Here is an 18,765-nt window from a genome sequence, read left to right as displayed (position 1 = left end):
TGCTTTGACTAAGTTGCTTTTCAAAAAATTCATTTGCAACAATGATAAACTATTGTTTCTAATTATGAATATACATGGACTCTGCCCTCGTCCATTCTTATAAACACGAGGAAACGATGTCATTTCACCAAAAACGAAAACGAAAGCGCCGTGCAACACATCAGGTGGAGCGAAGCTACGAATGGTAACTTATTTTGATTATACTTTGGATGAGTTTAGTTTTAAGTAAGTCTGCCTACAAAACTCGATACTCATAAACAGGTCATTTAACGACATACTATCTAAGGTGCTAAAACATCTTCATTTTAAGTAGTGCGTACGTCACGAGAACTGTGGATTTCTGTTTTCTCTTAACCGTGTTGCTGAGTGTTTGTATAAGCCGAGTAGCATGTCTAGCGAAACTGTTTTGAACGTTCCCAGTACAGTACTATCTTGACCCCCAAATCCGTTGTGAAAGATCAGTGCGACTCAGCAGTGGAGTACTTAGTGTTAGTTGCTGGTTTCGCACCTATGATTTTTTTCCCGTCTCTTTAGAGCTGGTATGACGCATCATCAACTATTTTTCCTAGATGTTACAGAATTCAGCCTGTCATTCAGTTAAGACTTTTGAAGTGTTTATTTCAGCATCAGTTTCACAACTCATCTCAACCTATCTGAAGACACATCCTGTTAACATTTGCATTGAAAAGTTTGTATTTAAACTTTTGTTTAAATAAGACCTTTTTGTTTTGCAGACCTGTACCGAAAGGGAGACATCAGTGGAGAAATGGCTCAGATGCAGTCATTATCAAGTGTGTCACCGAATTATTCAAAGAGTTCTTATGACATTGTGTGGTTGAGTTTACCATGATACATGACATGTCATATTTTCTTTTTAGTTCCAGTTATCTGCTCTTATTTTGTTATTGTTTTGAAATTTGTGATCCTTCAACAAAGAAAGGAAATCACCTTTTGATAACGGAAAGTCAAATCTTTGCGTTCCTTGATCATGAGAAACCAGCTCTGACTGATATGACATCATAGCAGCCATTGATTCGTTGATTCGGTTTTTATCTGTTCATATGGCCAGTCCTTTCTTTTTATTTCTGGAACATGTGCTCTTTCATCATTCATTCTTTCTCTGTCAGGCACAGCAGTTTGCTATCAGTGGCAGCTGTTTGATGGAGAGCAGTGGTTACAGATTGCTCATGATGATATAATTGAGACACACTACTGCCAACCAGGTGCCAAAGGAATGACACTCAACACAAAGATTGGGTGAGTGGATTTTTCACGCTTCCTTTTTATGTATGTCTTACATATACAGAGAGCAGGAAGTGAATGTGTCTACTGTCATGCTCTGCTTTACTAGGCATGTTTACATTAATTTTGATGAGATGACAGCTGAAGGTCCTGATGATGATCTGAGGGTTCAGCGACAATTATTCTTATCCCACAACCAAAGACAAGAAATGGGGTGGTATTACAAAGACAACCGTTACTGGTGTGAATATGGAACCCAGGTGAGTGGGACTGAGGAAGGCCGCTTAAAATTTTAGTTGAGCTCAGTCATGGACTGTGCTAAAAGTTAACTTAAAAGATTTCTCAAATAAAAAAAGACTTCTGAATCAGTTTACCTTGGGGCTAATTTAGGCTTACGGAAATGTTCAGTTCGGTAGATTTTGTTCTATAATATTTTTCACCAAGGCTGTTGAACCCAAAGTTGCCTGGCTAGTGATTACAGTGTTTAATAGTTTTTCACCTCCCCCATCCCCTCCTTTTTTTCATTCTTCCCAGTCCTTGCCATCAACCAAACCTTGCTATGCACATCTGTTTCTTAGTCATCAGCCCTCCACTTTTCCTCATTTTCACTCTACAGGGTTCTGGTGGGAGCAGGTCCTCAGTTAGCAGCCAGAACTTGGAGCAGCAGTTCAACCTCAACCCAGTGGGGTCCTTTAATTTTACAGTGGGAAACAACACATACACATTAGACTTCAGAGGTAATTTTTCTTTTCCACAGCATGGTGTTTATGGATATACGTGGAATCCTAGAAACGTAACTATGCTCATGCAAAATAAAATTTAAGATGCAAGTCACTTCAGTCAGGTGTGAAAATGAAATCCAAAATGTGTCTTGTGTTGGATTATTAGAGATTGTGGTGGTCACGTTGTCTTCTTCAGAATCAAGTTTCAGTGACAGAACAGGAGTGCTACAAAGAAGTTTGAAATCTCGATCTTTTACATCTTTTTTGTGGGTTAATTATGAATATGAATGTTTTAAGAACTGGAGACACTGTTATCTTTGCCACTAGGGAGCTGAAACAGTGGGTTTGACCTATTCCTCATTTCACATATGCCATTTACCTTAGGTAAAATCTGCATTATAATTAGCCGTACTTATACATACTTGCTCTGTACTTTCATGTCAGGTGGCATTTGCTGGTTAAAATGTGACTTTTATTTTATTGCTGTTGGAAAATTCTGACAGAGTGCTTGTTAACTGACAGCCTTTGGAGTTCTCTTTTCAATGTGAGATGATCTCTACCACTTCTCATGCTACATCACCCCTGCCCACATGTGTTTGTTTTGACAGCCATGACTCAGACCAACCTCTCCACTAATGTCTCCCGGAGGGTGAGAAGACGGCCAAAGTTCAACTCCATAATCACCAACAGCAGGTTGTAAATCATGACCCAAAAACAGATACTATATTCAGTCAGAAAAAATAATTTATCTAACAAAAAGAAGCAGTAAGACATTGCCAGTGTGAATCTCTCAGCAGTTTTGTGATTTTAATCATGCCTACATTGAAGACCCATGGGGATCAACAAAAAAATTAACTTTGTTTTCAACTATACAGTTTGCCTGCCATCTCACAACCTCCTACCATTCAGCCCTCTTTACCGCCTCCTACTGGCTACACATGGGAATTCATGGGTGATGAGGGCATATGGACAGAGTATCAGAGGGCTGTGAGTATTTGACTAGATACGAATATATAAGACACACAAAGCTCAGAAATTTTTATCTCAGATTATGCAAACATATATACCTCTATCTCCTCTATGTCTTGTATCTCTTTCTTTTGTAACTATAACCAACTATAATAACTACAACCATTCTCACTGGACCAATAATCTGTTTGTGTAGAGAAGCTCACTGAGCAGTGCTGATATTGAAAGACTGTATCAGCAGAACCCTCAGGGCCAAATCTCTTTCACAGCTGGAAAATTCAAGTACACTCTTTACTTCTCAGGTAAAAACTAGTGGTCTCCTCTCCTTCCCTTTATGCAAATATCATTCTTTCAATAAATCAAAGCAGTTCTTTATATTAAGACCTAGTTCTCTATGAAGTGATTACATTGATGCTTGCCTTTTCTTCTACAGAAATGTGTCAGATTAATGATAGAATAGGAACCAGACGAGCTATCAGGAGAATCATTGGTGGAAATCCACAGGGAAGCAGGTATGGATCTAACAATGAGACCTATCATTATAACTGTATGTCTGATTGTCTTGTAACTATTCTCAGATGTTTCATCCATACACATTTTCTGATCTGTGAGATGTAGAAGTGCGATAAGTTGCTCCAAGTTCAGTAACAGAACACTTTACTCATTATTAATTAGCTTGTAAACAATGAGTGCATGAAACAAACAACTGTTGAATGAGGAGATGTGCCTTCTCTTAAGACCCATCACTCTCTCTCTTTTTTTTAACATAGTATACACCCTCAAGTTCAGTGGCAATTCAAAGATATGGATGGATCCTGGAAAGACTATATCAAAGTAAGACAACTTATTCAGTTGCCTCCTCTAGGAGATGTAAAATGTTAAGAAAAACAATCAGTTAGGATAATTGTACAGTTCGTTTGTCTTATCACGCAGTCCTTTCTCCAAGTAGGCGTGATAAATGCTAACTTGCAGAGGCTCAATCTAATAGTTGCATCACATGTTTTAACACTTGCCTCTGTGTGCTTGGCTGAGCCTTATCACTGACCTTGAGGTTTAAATTCGTGCCCTTCTGATTTGACTGAGCAGGGCACAGCCCGTGGCAGCTGCTCTGTGTCTGCTCAGGACATTGAGACCCAGTACCAGCAGAATCCAAACAGGACCATGCAATTCAGCGCAGGACGGTTCTCCTATGAGCTTGATTTCTCAGGTGTGTAAGTGCATACAGACTGACACATGCAGCTCAGACCCAGGCAGGATCTGCAGTCTTTTGAAGCAGTACTTTTACTGCCAGCACAGTAAGGCTCCAGTAAAGCATCTTCATGTTCATTGAGAGAAACCATCTAGACACAGGAAAAGTGGAATGCTCTCTTGTACTTCCCAATTTATATGGGACTTTTAAGTGGTGAGACCAAGCTTCCTTTCTGTAAGTTTATAAGTTTAAAACCTTAACCACTTCCAATAGTGGAACACAGCAAGGCCGACGCCCCTCTAATCAGCTCAAATTTTATTGTAGGGTAAGCGATTTTTTTATCTGGAATTTTCAATTTCTTTGTGTAATCAATCCATTCCTCACATTTTGTTGCAGCTATGACCCAGAAAAACCTGCTTACTCTCACAACGAGACCAGTGCGTCGCATATAGTACTGAACATCGCTGCGTCCACTGTGATTCATCTGGGTCTTTCCTCATATCACTTATGATGTCATCTCTGTAACTCTCAGACAGTTCCTTCCCTCTCTGGGTTATCAGTGGTTAGACTGAAGTGCCTCCACATTAATGATCTCTTCAGTCAATCAGGGAAGGATGCAAAGACAAAGAGAGTAAACTCTGTAGGTCTATTTTCAGTATCCTCTCATCTGATTTTGCCTTGCTCAGTTGAGTAAGCAGCTGAGAAAACGTTTGGGTTTAACCAGACTTCTCTACATGCTCCGTCACTTTCAGTCAGCCCACTGCCTCGTCTCATGCACCTGTATATTGTGTTGAAATGTTGTGCTCCAAAATGTTGTGATACCAGTTTGTTTATGGGTACTTTCTCTGAACAGCAGAAGTCCACACAAATATTTCATGTCAGACTTTTGATGAAAATGAAAATGAAAACTGCCTAAATATACTGATACTCAGGGTGTTTTCCCCCCTTTTTTTCTTTTTGGCTTAGTGAAAAAAAACCTTAAATTCCACATTCAGAGCCATTTGCGGAATGATTTTATTTTAAATGGGTTTTTTTTTCATGTGTTATTTTCTTATCATCCGTTGATCTGTCCAAAATAAAACATCTACAGAGTGTGAAAACTGATTGAATCTGTAATATTTTTCCCTCTCAAAGAAACACACAAACATTGTAGAGAATATTAGATTTGTGTATTTTCATAAATATTTACAGAATCTCATTAAACCATCTTAACTTCAGGCAACATCACCTTAAACACAGTACAAAGTTCACAAAGAGGCCACACTGTACACATCTTACATCAGTAGTATAAAGTATATGAATCTGAATAGAAGAATAAGCTTTTGTTTATGATGTTTTTTGTTTGCTGTTTGGCGCGAGCCATGACTGTCAACAAAGCCATGTCAGAGGACAAAGAGATGCATCAAATTTTGACCAAATGCAGTCAAGTGATGGTCACCCCTCTAACCTCTCAGAGACGTGTCTGCCAGTATAAGTCTTATTCAGGGAGATTATAGAATGTGATGAACGTTCAAGGAGGACAACACCCTCTGTCCACTGGGAGATTTCTCAGAGGTACTCTTCTGCTGATTAACCCACTGAATGTCCCATAAAAACAAAATTCAAAATTTCCAGGCACAGCCAAAGTCCTTAAGGTAGGCTACGTGTCTGCACACTGCATGAGGTGACAGATTTCCTTCACAACACACCAATATGACAATATGATGACATCCACCACAGACTGATTATTGCACACTTCTCTTTATAAGGCCTCTCATTCATTAGGTCAGCAACATAGTAATCAGGTGCTCTTCACAAGTCCAGCTATATGTTAAAGCCGAGGTCCCCTTTATGAAAAGTAATATTTATATAGCAGTATTTAAAAGAAATCTATCTGATATCGTATGTTCTCTTAACTACACACATCATCAATATGATATGTCTGGTGATGATGCACAGCTTTACAATGAGTTACTCCTCACGTCCCAGTTCCATTTAGTGATGGTGCAGAGTAAGACTCTGGGCTGGCATACGTGTTCTGAAGCCAGACCTCTTGCTCTGGTACTGTGGTGTGAATATGTAGTTTCTAGTCCAGACAATATCAATAACATGCAAATAAACCAATAGTAAGGAGCATGGGAGCAACACAGAATGGTGAAACTAGACATGAATGCCACGGAGAAATCCAACAAATTCACAAAGAATAATGTATTGATTTGGATACAGATGCACTGTGTGCTGAGTAAATTGCAGAAATTAGCTCTATGATTCCCTCTTCAGTGCACCTTGAGAACAGAGCACAAAGTCCTTAATGCTTTGAGGACCATTTCCCCATCTCTCATTACAGCAGAATACACTTCAGTATGTAACCCACTGGTGAACCACCCAATTTGGTTTCTATAAATAAATCATTTGCAGGAAAGTAATCCACACTTTAAAAAAGGACTTCAAAGGGTGGGACTTGTGGGCCAGGGCACTCATACTTTGTGATAAAATATGAAATATGCTCACAGAGACCTTTCCTCTTCCTCTGTTTGTCTGTCTGTCTCTCTCAGACACACACACACATACAAACACACACACACACACACACACAAAGAAACTGTGATTCTAACCTTCTTGTAACAGGAAATGTGGTCTCTAACATGCCACCTCAACTAGTAAACCTCTAACAGTGTGCAAAAAAAAAAAAAAGGTCTTCAATCAATTCCTCCAACTCTGCCATTAGTTTCTGTTGGGGGGGGGCAGGTTCCTCTCACAGGAGAAAGATTTACCTTCGTAGTAAGAGGCAAAACAAAGAAATCAAACAAAATGTGTGGCAGCAGCATCACACCCGATGGAAAATCATCTTAAGACAGAAGAAAACATTTAAGCCCTTATCGAGCCACTTTTTGTTCAAGGTCTGTCTGTCTTTCCTTCACTGGATTGTTAGTCAAATAACAGCTCTCTAGCCCCAATGAACCAATACTGCCCAGCACTGTCCAGCTGCTAGTTGCCCATTCAAACTCATCTTTGTTTATAAGTCCTCAAAAGATACATACTGCAGAAGACAAAACCCAATACAAAGTGCCACCGTATTTCTGTGCATAAGCCTCAAGACAAAAGCACACCCATAAGCTCATGATTGACTCTTGATCTTGGTCCAAAAAAAAAAAACAAAAAACGGTCAACTCAAAAAAAAAAAAAAAAAAAAGCAATGAAATTAAAAGCCCAGAACTCAAAACTGACCACATCTAAAATGAAAATAAACCTCAACTGGATTACACATTCCCCTTCATTCTCTAATTTAGCAGTCCCACCTGTTATTGTTTCGGTCACCTCCCTTCTCTGATTTTTCTCACTTTACCCACAGCAACAGAGAGTGCAGGTCTAACTCTAGCCAAAGAGGTCCTTCAGGTCGTTGTTGACCGAGGTGCTCTGTTTCAGCCCTCCTTGGTTCATGGCAGGGGTAACTGAAGACTGTGAGAAGTTCTGAGGGTTGAAGAATGGGTTAGCCTGCATCCCAAAACCCCCATGTACCCCTGCCATTCCCATGGGGGCCCCCTGGAGGGGTGCACTCTGGGGCTGCTGGCCTGTTCCAAACTGGCTGAGCCAGGGAGAGGATACAGTAGTTCCTGGAACTGGCTTGGAAGCCATTTGGTTCAGACTGACTTTGGGTTTGTTGGGAGTAAACAGTGAATCAAGGGCAGACATGTCTGGGGGCTTGTTTTGCTGGTTCTGGTTTTGGGTGAGGGCACTGAAGTTGGGGGTGCTGGTGGTGGTGGCCATGCCTCCATAGAGGCTAGGTGTGGCAGGGCGCATGCCCACACCCATGCTTCCAGTCTGGAAACCCATGGGTGAGTTGAAGCCGTTGCTCACAGAGCCCATGGTGCTCATGTTACCCATGGTGGGCCCAGAAGAGAACCCAGATGACATGGGAGCCCCTGGCTTGGGGCCTGAGCTCATAGATAAGTTGCTCAGTGAAGTCATGTTGTTCAGAAGACTGCTGGTCAGATCCTTGGCCTGGTAAAGAGGTAGTGGAATATTTAATGTAAATCTTCATAGAATTGATTCTGACATATCAGCATAAAGTTGTAACATTGTTAAGTCAGGACTTCTGTCTCTCCTGCATGCAAAACCACCAGGCCTGACATTCTGTCCCATTACTTAAAATGCAATTAGGTATTCGGCATTCAGGTGTAATGAGTGCCAGTATGCTGATTGTGTGTGAGCTGTGTTCTAGTGTGTAGGTTACCTGTGTGGTGGTTGTTGCTGGTTTAACAGTTTGTGGGGCTAGCGGCTGCTGGTTCCTCAGTTTGGCTGCCTGCTCTTGTTCTTTGGCCAAGCGCTGTTTCTCCTCCAGCGTCAGAGATACCTGAACAAAGACAATCACAATTTCACATTAAAGGCCAATAACTGTGCTGTGAAGAACGTTCCTTCACGTTTTCCTAACGTATCCTTATATTTTAAGCTTCGTGCAACTCTATACACTCACTCTTGAGGGCTGGAAGGACGTAGCAGTAGGTCCATTCTCTTTTCCATTCACATTTGAACTCACTGAGCCTCCACCAAAGATATCATCAATCTGTAAAAGGAGGAAGTAGGATGTCTATACTGAATAAATTCAACATTAGGAAAAAGGTCTGGTTTATCTACTGAAATAAGGACAATTACCTCTCTAACTTTGCTGGCAGGATTGGGGGTACTCTTGGGCTCCTCTGATTGGTTCATCTGACTGGAAATGTTTAGACTCCTGAAAAAGGCAAGAGTAACACAACTATACCTGAGAGTCCACATGCAGCATTTCTAAGAGTTTCAAAGGTGCCAAATACTGAAACACTAAAACAGGCTAAAAATGGACTTCCTGCCCTGTTAGCAAAATGGAATTAACATATTATTTCCATCCAGCTGCCCGTGCGATTTTGTGCATCATCCCAGAGAGATCATATACAGAACTGGATGAGGGCTGAACATTGGCACCTTTGTTGTTCCTGCATGACATGAAGCTGCTCCAGCTTGGTCTTGTGTTCAGCCTCCATCCGATTAAGCATATCTCTGATCACAGCCATGAAAGAGTTAAACTGTAACACACAGTTAGAAACAAGTGAGCGAGACAACTTAGATTTAAGTGTATGTGGATGTTATGAGTATTGATTAGGCATCAAAAATGAAAAACATATTTAAAGTGGGGCTTTAACTTTGACAGCCCTAATTTAAAATGATTACAGCTTCAGAGCACTGCAAAACAAACACACAGATTGTGTTAACCTTCAAAATTTGCATTGCTATTATTTGATGTGTGGTGCATGTAAAATTACCTGGTTGAGATTAAGGTTGTTGTCAATACTAAGAGCAACCAGATGAGGCAAACTCTTGGTTGCAAGGTGTTCTTTTGGAATGCCAAGTTTTTTATGGGTGAAAGTGCACTTGTAGATCCCTGTAAAAGCATTACCATCAGAACAAAATGCTAAAAAATACACATGCTGTCAACAATACACTTAGGTAAACATATTCTTCATCACCCTTAATTGCGTTCCAAATCATTGTCTTTAACCCACACCAAAGTCAGAAGTATTGGTTTAATGCTTAAACCAGTCATGTTTTTTAAGGACTGGACTGTATTAATCATTAAAAACCCCATTACCTAGAATCCCCATGAGCACTGCAGGCTCCCTGGAGGGTATCTGTTGCAAGAAGGGCAGGATCTCATCAATGACAAACCATTTATCCATATATTCAAGTATCTTCCCAAGACATACCAGGGAATTGACTCTAACCTAAAGAAAGGGAACACAAGGACAGTAAAGTTCAAACACATACACCAAACACAAACAACATTGAGAGCTACTCATAAAGAGCCACTTGCAAGTGACAAGAGCAAGAAACACATATTATAAATATACACAACAATAAACCGATCTTTAACTACAACCCCGTACATCCATAATGATAAAAAAGACAGTTATTTTTGACTAAAAACTGATGAGATAAAAAGATTAGTCTATGTAATTAGAGACTTATGTGAGCATTTTAACAACTTGAACTGGTTTTACAAACTGATCTCCTAGCCAGTGAGAGGGAAAATGACAATGACTGAATGCAGTGCAGATTTATCATGAACAGGTTCAAATAAAGAAATGAAGAACACTAAAGAAAAAAAACAAACAAAACATGGAAGGAGATGACTGAAAAATTTACCGCTAATGAGGAGGTCTGTAAACATGCAGTTTTGATGCGAGGGATAAGAGAGTTCTTCATGGAAGGGTACTCGATCAAATTGGCAAAAGTTGGAATGATGTTCAGACACAGTTCCTATGGAAACAACACAAGCACACAGTTTAGTCATGGTTAATGAGTACATTTCATGTCTTCATGTCTACATCTAGGCTTTGTCTAGGCAGTAAACCGTCTTCCAAAACAAAAATGCTGAAAATGCTAAAAATGCTATGGTTATTGTTGTTTCTTAACTTTGCCCTCTACAGTTACCTGACCTGTATAGACAAAGGCTCTCTTGTTGGTAATGGGTAAGGGTACCTGTATTTGGATAGAGGGAGCCTCTAGTGCCCTGTAGACCATGGGGAGAACACTGTTCTTGATATCCTCTGGTGGAGTCTTTGTCAAAAGCAAGTCCATTTTTTGTAAGAATATCAGTAGAATCTGAGAGCAAAATAGAGAAATAACGTAAGGCAAGATAGAGAGGAAAAACATTTGCATGAAAATAAAGCCTAATCCGGACTCACTGTGAAATTTGCACAGCTGTGAGGCCTTCTAAGTAAGAACACAAATATATATAAAAATATAAAATATTCTGTGATATTTACAGTGAGTTGCTGTCTAGATCTGTTGAATCTCTTTCACACTTCTTTTCTACTTCTTTTCGATACAACATATACATTTTGCACATACTGTGTTGGCTGATGCAATACTTCCTCATTCTGAAAAAGCCAATTCCTTTTAGGCAAGAATTTGAGTGTAAGTTTTGACTGATAACATTAACCTGTTTTTTCATCAGCCACATAATTGCTTCCTAAAAAGAAGGACCTCAAAGAAATGAATTAAAAAAACCCTAAAACATGTAAAGATTCTAAAAGTATTACATAAATGTGCAAATTTCGCTGTGTGGACACACTCAGCAGGCCCAAACCACTTACCATATTGCTGGCCTGAGAGCATGGAAAAGAGAAAATTCGATTTTTAAAAAGCGGGGATGAGCTGATGAGTTTCAGCCAGCATGAAATTACACTCTAGAGATCACTGACAGGACTACCACAATGTAATACTGGGATGTGCCATATTGACAAAAAACAATATCTCGATCTTTTCTGGGATTTTGTTGATAGATAGCAGACGATATTTTGCATCCTTCAAAAATGTGTTTGTAAAAGTCTTATATTGTACTAGCTCGCTGTTGTTGATAGGACACTGACTGTTGCTTACTAACGATATTAATGGAAACAACATATGATATTAATGGAAACAACATATTTGAGAAAAAAAGGTCTCATTTATTTACTTAAAACTGAAGCATTCACGTAAAAACAATACAAAAACATTGAAATCACCAGTGCAAGGGCATATATGGTCACCACACCACAGGCTGAGGTAGCATAGCTGCCTAAAAATGCATGACTGAAGTTAAAAATGAGTGAACAAACGGCACCAGGAGACAAAGTACAGACACCACCAGCCAATCTTCGCCGTTAGATTTAATTGCTTGACATGAACATCCTCACTCGCATGGAGGTGGTTTCGCTTAGAAGAGACGAGTGTTGCTCAAAAGATAGCAATCTGTTAACTATGTTGGAAATCGGTTGCCGTTAAAGACAGCTCAACAACTAACTTGTTTCACCATCTGCAAACTAACCACCGCACAGAATACGAAGAACTTTTTTAGCAGTAACTTCTATAGGCCACTTTGAAATGGTTTACTCACTTGCACTGTTTGATCTCGACACACTCTCAGTGCACACATGCAGCAGTCTATCCTGCCAGGCTACATGTTGCAGTGAATGCATGGATTCTCAGGGCGTGTTTTTGATTGGTTTTTGCAAAGTGAGTGGCATACTTGATAATGTCAGGTCGCACATCCTTAAAACAACAATTAAGATATTATCGTAGACGATCCATGTCGCACACCCCTAATAACATCACAGTAATTTGGATGTCCATCATACCTCTTCATGGTGATTTACTCTCTGGATGTGGGGTGGTCTTATTCACTTCTGTTAACTTACTTAATCAAATTCTTTACAAATCAAATTCCTTTCAAATTCTCAATCCACACATTAGTTAGATCTTGAATCGGCCTGGGTGGAGACAATGTAGTTTGTGGGGACCTGTTCAAGTACCATCAGTGTGCTTAGAGGGACACAACACTATGGCAATAATGTAGGATGCAGTCTGTGTGAGAAAAACTGAAGGTTACATATGTACCTGAACAGGCTCCTGCTGTTTGAAGACTGGGGTCAGATCAGGGAGGATGAGACGCACATACTCCTCTTTAGTGCACTCCTCAGCAATGAGGAGCACGTTAGGCAGCACAAACGGCACCATGTCCGGATTTACAAACTCAGAGGTGAGTGCAGGGAGGATACGATACACCACCACTCTCTATGGGTTAAAGGTCAGAGGTGAGCTTCAAGGCAGGGGTCAGCTTCAAGACAAACAAAGCACTCTAATAAAGACAGACTCATTGGTCTGTTGTCTCTTTCCCTCTCACTCAAACATACTGAAGAAGCCACGGTTGAGGCACTGTATCTATACGCACAAGTAGACAAGGGTCATCTCAAAACCTCTTCTTGCAAAAAAATAATATATGACCAGACACACATGCTCAAAATTAAACTCTGAGATTTGTTAACTCTGCTCCTCACCTTAGGTAGTTTGGGTAAGACCTTAGGAAGGCCTTTGTAAAATTGAGACTTCTGCAGGTTGTCCCTCTGGAAGAGTGAGTCAAAGTACTGCAAAGTCATGGCCCCAACATCATCGAAGAAAGGAATCTAAAGGCAAAACCACACAGAAATTAGAGCCATCATCTCATTATCCAGGTGTTTCACAAGACACCATTAAAGGTTTGAGCAACGATGTTCTGTGGGCCATCCTGTTATGGATGCAAACAGCCACAACAGAAGATGAGCTGTTCCGTTTCTATGGGTCAACAAACTGACATGATGATTAGTGATAATAAATAAGTGTGCATGATAATAAGTGTAAAGTGGCACAATCAAAAGGCACACCAGTCAAAATGTATTCGTGTATATGTGCTAGATACTCAGTAATGAGAGAGGTCAAACCTTGGTCATCTGGTCTGCGTCAGGCCGCACATTGGCTGTGACACTCAGCAGCATCTTCACATGTTCCCTGACTTCCTCTGGAATCTGGCTCAGCACTCCAGGACTCAAACGACTCAGCTAGACAAAAGAAGAGATGATATAATAATAACATGGCAAAGAGCAGGATTGGAATCCTTAACTCAGATGTGTGGAGGTTACAGAATTGTGCTACATCTCCTGCACAACAGCTTTTTAGAGAACACTATTTACAGAAAATGTATTCGTATATTTATTTACCTGAAAGAAACAACAAAGACCTTAATACAACATGCCATGTCACCCTGTTTTTGAAAATAGATTTTAATGACACAAGAGAACAAACAATATTTTACCTGTTACCAAAAAGCATAATTTCTTTCACAAACAGTGATTAGTATCAAAGTGTGCCGTTTACGTCTAAGAGAAGTGCTGCCATGTTCTTTCAATTTAAGGGCTGATTCAGCCATTTTCGAAATACTCGCCTGAATGAATGAACGACCGTTTGAATGCATGAATGACCATTTGAATGAATGAATGAACAAAGAAAAATGAAACAAGGAACCTTAGGAACCTCAAACAGGTGACCCTGCTGTTGACATGAGCAGAAACTACCGGAAATATAAATCTCACCTGATCGAGCTGCCTGCTGAAGCTCTTAAAGATGTCCTGCTTGTTAACCTGGAAGACAGGCTTCCCTTCATTAAAGACAGCATGGACGACCACGCCCAAAGAGTACATATCAGAGCCAGAGTCACAGCTGACTGACAGGATGTATTCTGGGGCAACGTATTCAGGGTTGGGGAGGCAGAGCGGCGGCAAATTGGGATCCCACTCCTTACACACATACTTAGGCTGTAAGCAACAGAAACAAGGTTTTCAGACCATTTAGCTTTATTTAGTTTTTTTCTGAATCTGAAGTATCCCCTCTGTCATGAACTGTGGGGATATGGAGAGTGTTTTCTCACCTCTGCATCTGAGGGGTTACTAGAGGATATGCTGAAGTCAAAGCCCATGATCTTCCAGGCTCCACTTTTATTTAGTATGATGTTCTCTGGGCACAGATTGCCATGCACCATTTTTACTCCACTGTGGAGGAATGACAGTCCTTCTGATATCTGTCAGGAAGAACACAGCATATTTGGACTTATCATCTTTTTTTCCCTGAAGTGAGAAGCAAAAATGAAGCTGCAAAAACATGATGGTATATAAGGTATAGTCCTGCCTTACCTGAAGCAGGCCGTACTTTGTCTCCACATCATACAGTTTGTATTCTTTAATGTCTGTGGGTACCGGACTGGGCAGATTGTCCCACTGGCCCAGAACATTGGCCAGGCTGGCAAAAACAGGCTCTGTGCAAAATGCTAGACAATCCCTGATGAAAACAAAGTTGGAGAGATTGAGAGAATAAAAAAGAGAAGTACAGTCAGAGACAGAGAAAGAAACAGAGAGAAAAATAACACCTCATTAGACCCTGAGAGAAAATGATAAAACACCAGGCTTAAACAAGCAATGAAAGAGGGAGGAGTGATGAGACAAAGAATAGGTTAAACAATTAACTGGAGAAAAAAGCTCCATAAAACCAGGTTGTACAATTTAAATAAACTACACAAGGGTGAACTGCAAGGTAGCAGGCAAAAAAGAGAAAAAGGAGGGAGAGAACAAGTCCCTCTTTATCCCTCTTTAAGACATGCCTTCTTCAAAGTTGTGTCAGTAAGGCTAGGGGAACTGTTTTGGGTCTAGCACTGACAGATAGCACAAATAGACAGACTGGCAGGCCCTTTGAAGACAAAGGGAGAGACCAGGTTCTACTACTTGATTACAGCACAGTTCTAAAAATCTCCAAAAAGTCTAAAGGTTTGATGTATGATGAACGAACACTAATGCTGAGAATCCGGAGATAGATAATATTTAACTCCTTAGGGCAACGCAGAACTGTTGCTACATTTCGCGGTGCTTTTATAGCGTTGTCAGTCATGAAAACTCACCTGGACTCCTCTAATGGGTGCTGGACAGTGAGAAGCCGAGGATGCCGTAAGCGAGTCAACTGCTGAACTCCTCTTTTGAGCGAATCAATGATCTGGTCCTTGTCATACTTTTGATACTTATCAATGATCTTTTTATCAAAGACAAAAACAGCTACTTCCTGTAAAATGAAGCACCAAACCAGAGTAAAAGTGTTTTACATTATCACTATCATTCCTATTAAATCGGGTCTATGTCATCCAAGAATGAGCTGATGCAACACAATCAAGACTGTGAATTTATAACCAGTAAAACAATAAATAAGTAACTATGTTATAAAGTTATGTTCATAACATAGCTTATATCACTTCCTTCAGTCCTTTCATTTGTACTTAAAGAACAGATCAATTATTAACATTCATGCTGAACTGATGATAACCTGTTTGGTGGACTTCTTGATGCCATTGTAGATCCTCCAGGACATTCCTGGCCCACCACTAGCAATGTGACGGCCAACCTCAAACTCCCGGGTGACAGGGTTACCCATCACTGCACTGGTCATATCAGCCGTCACCTTGGTGACCGTGCTCTTCAATTTGTTAAGCATTGACTCCATGGCTTAGCTGGCTGCCTATCTGTACCAGCATAAAACACAGAAAGAGTCAACTCAAATGTGCCATCAAATCTGTGACCAATCAGATCAAAGCATTCGACATACATCCAACCCACCTGTTTCAGCAGCAAATATATTGAGGCCACTGGATCACTGTGTTAATGTTAGTAAACTCTTTTTCTGACTAGGTCTATTCTGGAAAATTAATAGTCTTAATGTTAGGCAGCAAGCAGATAGTCTAATGCTGAAATATTCAGCATCAACAAATGAAGAAATTAGAGATGGAGTATGACTGTCAGACATGGTCAAAATGATAAACAGTTGTACATTATGCTGCTGAGATTCTCTGTACATCAATTCCAATATAATTAGTTAAATTATAAGTAATGGCTATCCTGCACATATTGAAGTGAACAATCCCATCATAACATGCCATTTTTTAATCCCTCCAAAGAACTGGTGACAGAGAGGACAGATTCAGAGCAATAACGCTGTGCAAGACTAAACTGAATTCCTGAAGCTGAATAAAGAGGGCTCTCTTCATATTTTAATGATGACTTTTAATCTGCCAGTACTTCATTAGTTGGAATGGGACTGATGTGGCCTCGCTTTCTTTCGCTTTCTCAAATGGCTGCTGGGAGAGGACAAAGGTGCACTGCACAGTCTTAATAACGGGATGCAATGTCCAGTCAGGAGTGGGAGAATAACTGCTGGAATAAGCTAAGTAATTTATACTAGTCAAACAGATAGATTAAAGCCGTCACTTTAGGAACAGGCACAAAAGTCAGATGATGTGAAAGCTGGATCATTAAAGCAAAGCTCTCAAAAAAAATACTGATGTGGGAATAATTTTGGGGTAGATGAATGAGTGAAAAATATACTAATGCATGCTCGAGCTGCAAAAGACCATGAAGAATACAAATCATATCTGACAATGTCCAGTCAAAAGAAGTTGCATAGTAATTTGACGTGGGTGCTCTTTCACCAAAAGAAAAGTGGGAAAATATCAGAGGATGTTTTGACTGTCAGAGCATATTCTCACTGAGATACAAGACTTTCATTCTTTAGATTCTACATTCAAATACAGCATTTTAACGTCTGTGTACCATCAAAATTTTTAATACCATACATCTGTAATGTGAATAAGATTTTATTGACATCATTTTCCATATCAGGAGGACTGGGACCAAGGCTTTTCGTAGAGAAGTTATCCTGATATCAGATCAGTATTCTTTCACATTAGTATGTAAGAAATGTATTGAGCGACTGAAGGAGAGGCCTACACCGTCTGATCCAAAGAGGCTACAGTTTGCCTACAGCATCACTAAAACTGTCAGAAGGGGGTGGATGAGTACAGATTTTGACACTAGAAAACAGTGTCAAAACACAAAGCCAAGCATAATAACTAGGCCTTTTGGGGCTTGGGAAAGCAATCCAAAGCATTTCTGGAATGTACTCATTCATATATTTTATAGAAACCAGTTGTGACGAGCCCGCCTACTCAAGAGAGGAAAATGAACAAAACTCATCCTTTAACAACTGATAAAAGGATAACACATCAAATAACATGCAGACATAGCCGCACCGAAGCTAACCGTGGAATGATGTTTTCGCTTCCGCTCGAGCTTTTCCCTAAGATACTATCGTCAATCAAAAAGGCGCTCTTAAATAAATACATAGTATAAACTGAGTGTAAAGAGCAATAAACCCAGACTTTCCGTGAGATGTAGCTGACTGAATGTCATAGAAATTTGGGTTCAAACAACCCTTTGAAGACCTGTCAAAAGAGCGCAGTGAGACACCAGACTTGGGACATCGTGTGCAGCATACCAACAACAAGAGTGAAACATACACTGTGTCATTTACTGGTTAAAGCACTAGAAACTAACAGATGCATTGAAGACATAATACAAAGTTCTGAGTTAGCGGAAACATTATGTTAGACCGTACGGTAAACTGCGCGACGTGGCTCTAGTTCTGTCAAGTTGCCAAGTATTATTAGAGTTTCATGACAAATTACAGTTCCGCAGTGACAGTCGCTCCCTCGTTAACAGTAAACTCAGAAAACACACACGAATAACTACATGTTTCGTGCTAACCAAAAGCCCTGCGAAGAAAGCAACGTTGCTAGCTAGCGTTAGCTAACCGACGTCAACCAGAACTGTTATTGCCAAATCGACGCTATCGTTCAGGGAGAAAAATACGTTTTAAGTGCAAATAAGGGAAGTTATCCCCTTCATTTATTCCCAGAACTTTTCCAAACAGCTTATTGGGTGCGTGTCATGCAACAAGTTGGTTGAAGCCTAAACCTGACGCCAATTAAAATTTTGCTAGCTAACTAATAGCATGCTATATCAATAAACCAGACAGTAGCCACCTAGCATAGCTAAAGCGAGACGTCCGCCTCAGAAACCAGGGTCTTTTGGTATGAACATTTTCTTAGGTTGCGTTTCAGTGTTACGCTGCAAATACGCTCACCTTTATTCTCCTTGTCCTGCGTGAGGTGACACCGTAAAGTTCGATATTCGGGTCAAGTTCTAGGATGTAACCTAAATGTCAACAAGGAGAATCACCCACCACCTCCATGTCAATACATGAAATTACCTGTGAGCTAACAATGCTGAATGAACTAAGCGACAGTGACGAATATCCAAGATGGCCACTTGTTTAAAGTATTTTTCACAATAAAAGGCGGATCTGCAGCCTTCTAAGAAAAACATCGGACAAATATCCGAAGACTTACTTGTTCCTCATAGTTTGTACGTTACGACTTGAACAATCCCAAAAATCTGTAAAGTG

At 40.2% G+C, this 18,765-nt stretch overlaps 2 protein-coding genes across 2 annotated transcripts; one reads left to right on the top strand and one right to left on the bottom strand.

The window, feature by feature from the left end:
* Positions 1 to 766: 766 nt before the first annotated feature.
* LOC115811400 (zinc finger CCCH-type antiviral protein 1) lies at positions 767 to 4,607 on the top strand. Its single transcript, XM_030773615.1, has 11 exons — positions 767 to 791; positions 1,128 to 1,257; positions 1,352 to 1,502; positions 1,859 to 1,979; positions 2,573 to 2,657; positions 2,840 to 2,951; positions 3,130 to 3,235; positions 3,367 to 3,445; positions 3,704 to 3,767; positions 4,020 to 4,140; positions 4,519 to 4,607. The coding sequence occupies exons 1-11, from the start codon at positions 767 to 769 to the stop codon at positions 4,572 to 4,574; spliced, it is 1,050 nt and encodes a 349-aa protein (XP_030629475.1). The 3' UTR covers positions 4,575 to 4,607.
* Positions 4,608 to 7,324: 2,717 nt separating this feature from the next.
* Positions 7,325 to 18,547, bottom strand: scyl2 (SCY1 like pseudokinase 2). Its single transcript, XM_030773653.1, has 18 exons — positions 18,445 to 18,547; positions 15,793 to 15,988; positions 15,377 to 15,534; positions 14,619 to 14,763; positions 14,357 to 14,506; positions 14,022 to 14,243; positions 13,374 to 13,490; positions 12,954 to 13,079; positions 12,514 to 12,690; positions 10,615 to 10,737; positions 10,279 to 10,392; positions 9,725 to 9,857; positions 9,399 to 9,517; positions 9,061 to 9,161; positions 8,755 to 8,833; positions 8,576 to 8,665; positions 8,336 to 8,455; positions 7,325 to 8,103 (listed from the first exon to the last, which is right to left on the bottom strand). The coding sequence occupies exons 2-18, from the start codon at positions 15,967 to 15,969 to the stop codon at positions 7,477 to 7,479; spliced, it is 2,778 nt and encodes a 925-aa protein (XP_030629513.1). The 5' UTR covers positions 15,970 to 15,988; positions 18,445 to 18,547; the 3' UTR covers positions 7,325 to 7,476.
* Between the last annotated feature and the right edge of the window lie 218 nt (positions 18,548 to 18,765).

This window comes from Chanos chanos, chromosome 1 (genome assembly GCF_902362185.1).
Source record: "Chanos chanos chromosome 1, fChaCha1.1, whole genome shotgun sequence".
Lineage (NCBI taxonomy): Eukaryota > Metazoa > Chordata > Actinopteri > Gonorynchiformes > Chanidae > Chanos > Chanos chanos.
Note: the sequence above shows the minus strand (reverse complement) of the source record. Positions and strands in the feature narration are given on the sequence as shown.

Coding starts and splice junctions, on each gene's coding strand:
- LOC115811400 (XM_030773615.1), top strand. CDS start 767: ATGGCTCAGATGCAGTCATTATCAA. Junction 3,236..3,366: donor GTACACTCTTTACTTCTCAG/GTAAAAACTAGT, acceptor TTTCTTCTACAG/AAATGTGTCAGATTAATGAT. Junction 3,768..4,019: donor CCTGGAAAGACTATATCAAA/GTAAGACAACTT, acceptor TTGACTGAGCAG/GGCACAGCCCGTGGCAGCTG.
- scyl2 (XM_030773653.1), bottom strand. CDS start 15,969: ATGGAGTCAATGCTTAACAAATTGAAGAGCACGGTCACCAAGGTGACG. Junction 14,507..14,618: donor CAAAGTACGGCCTGCTTCAG/GTAAGGCAGGAC, acceptor TCTTCCTGACAG/ATATCAGAAGGACTGTCATT. Junction 8,104..8,335: donor CAGCAACAACCACCACACAG/GTAACCTACACA, acceptor CCTCTTTACCAG/GCCAAGGATCTGACCAGCAG.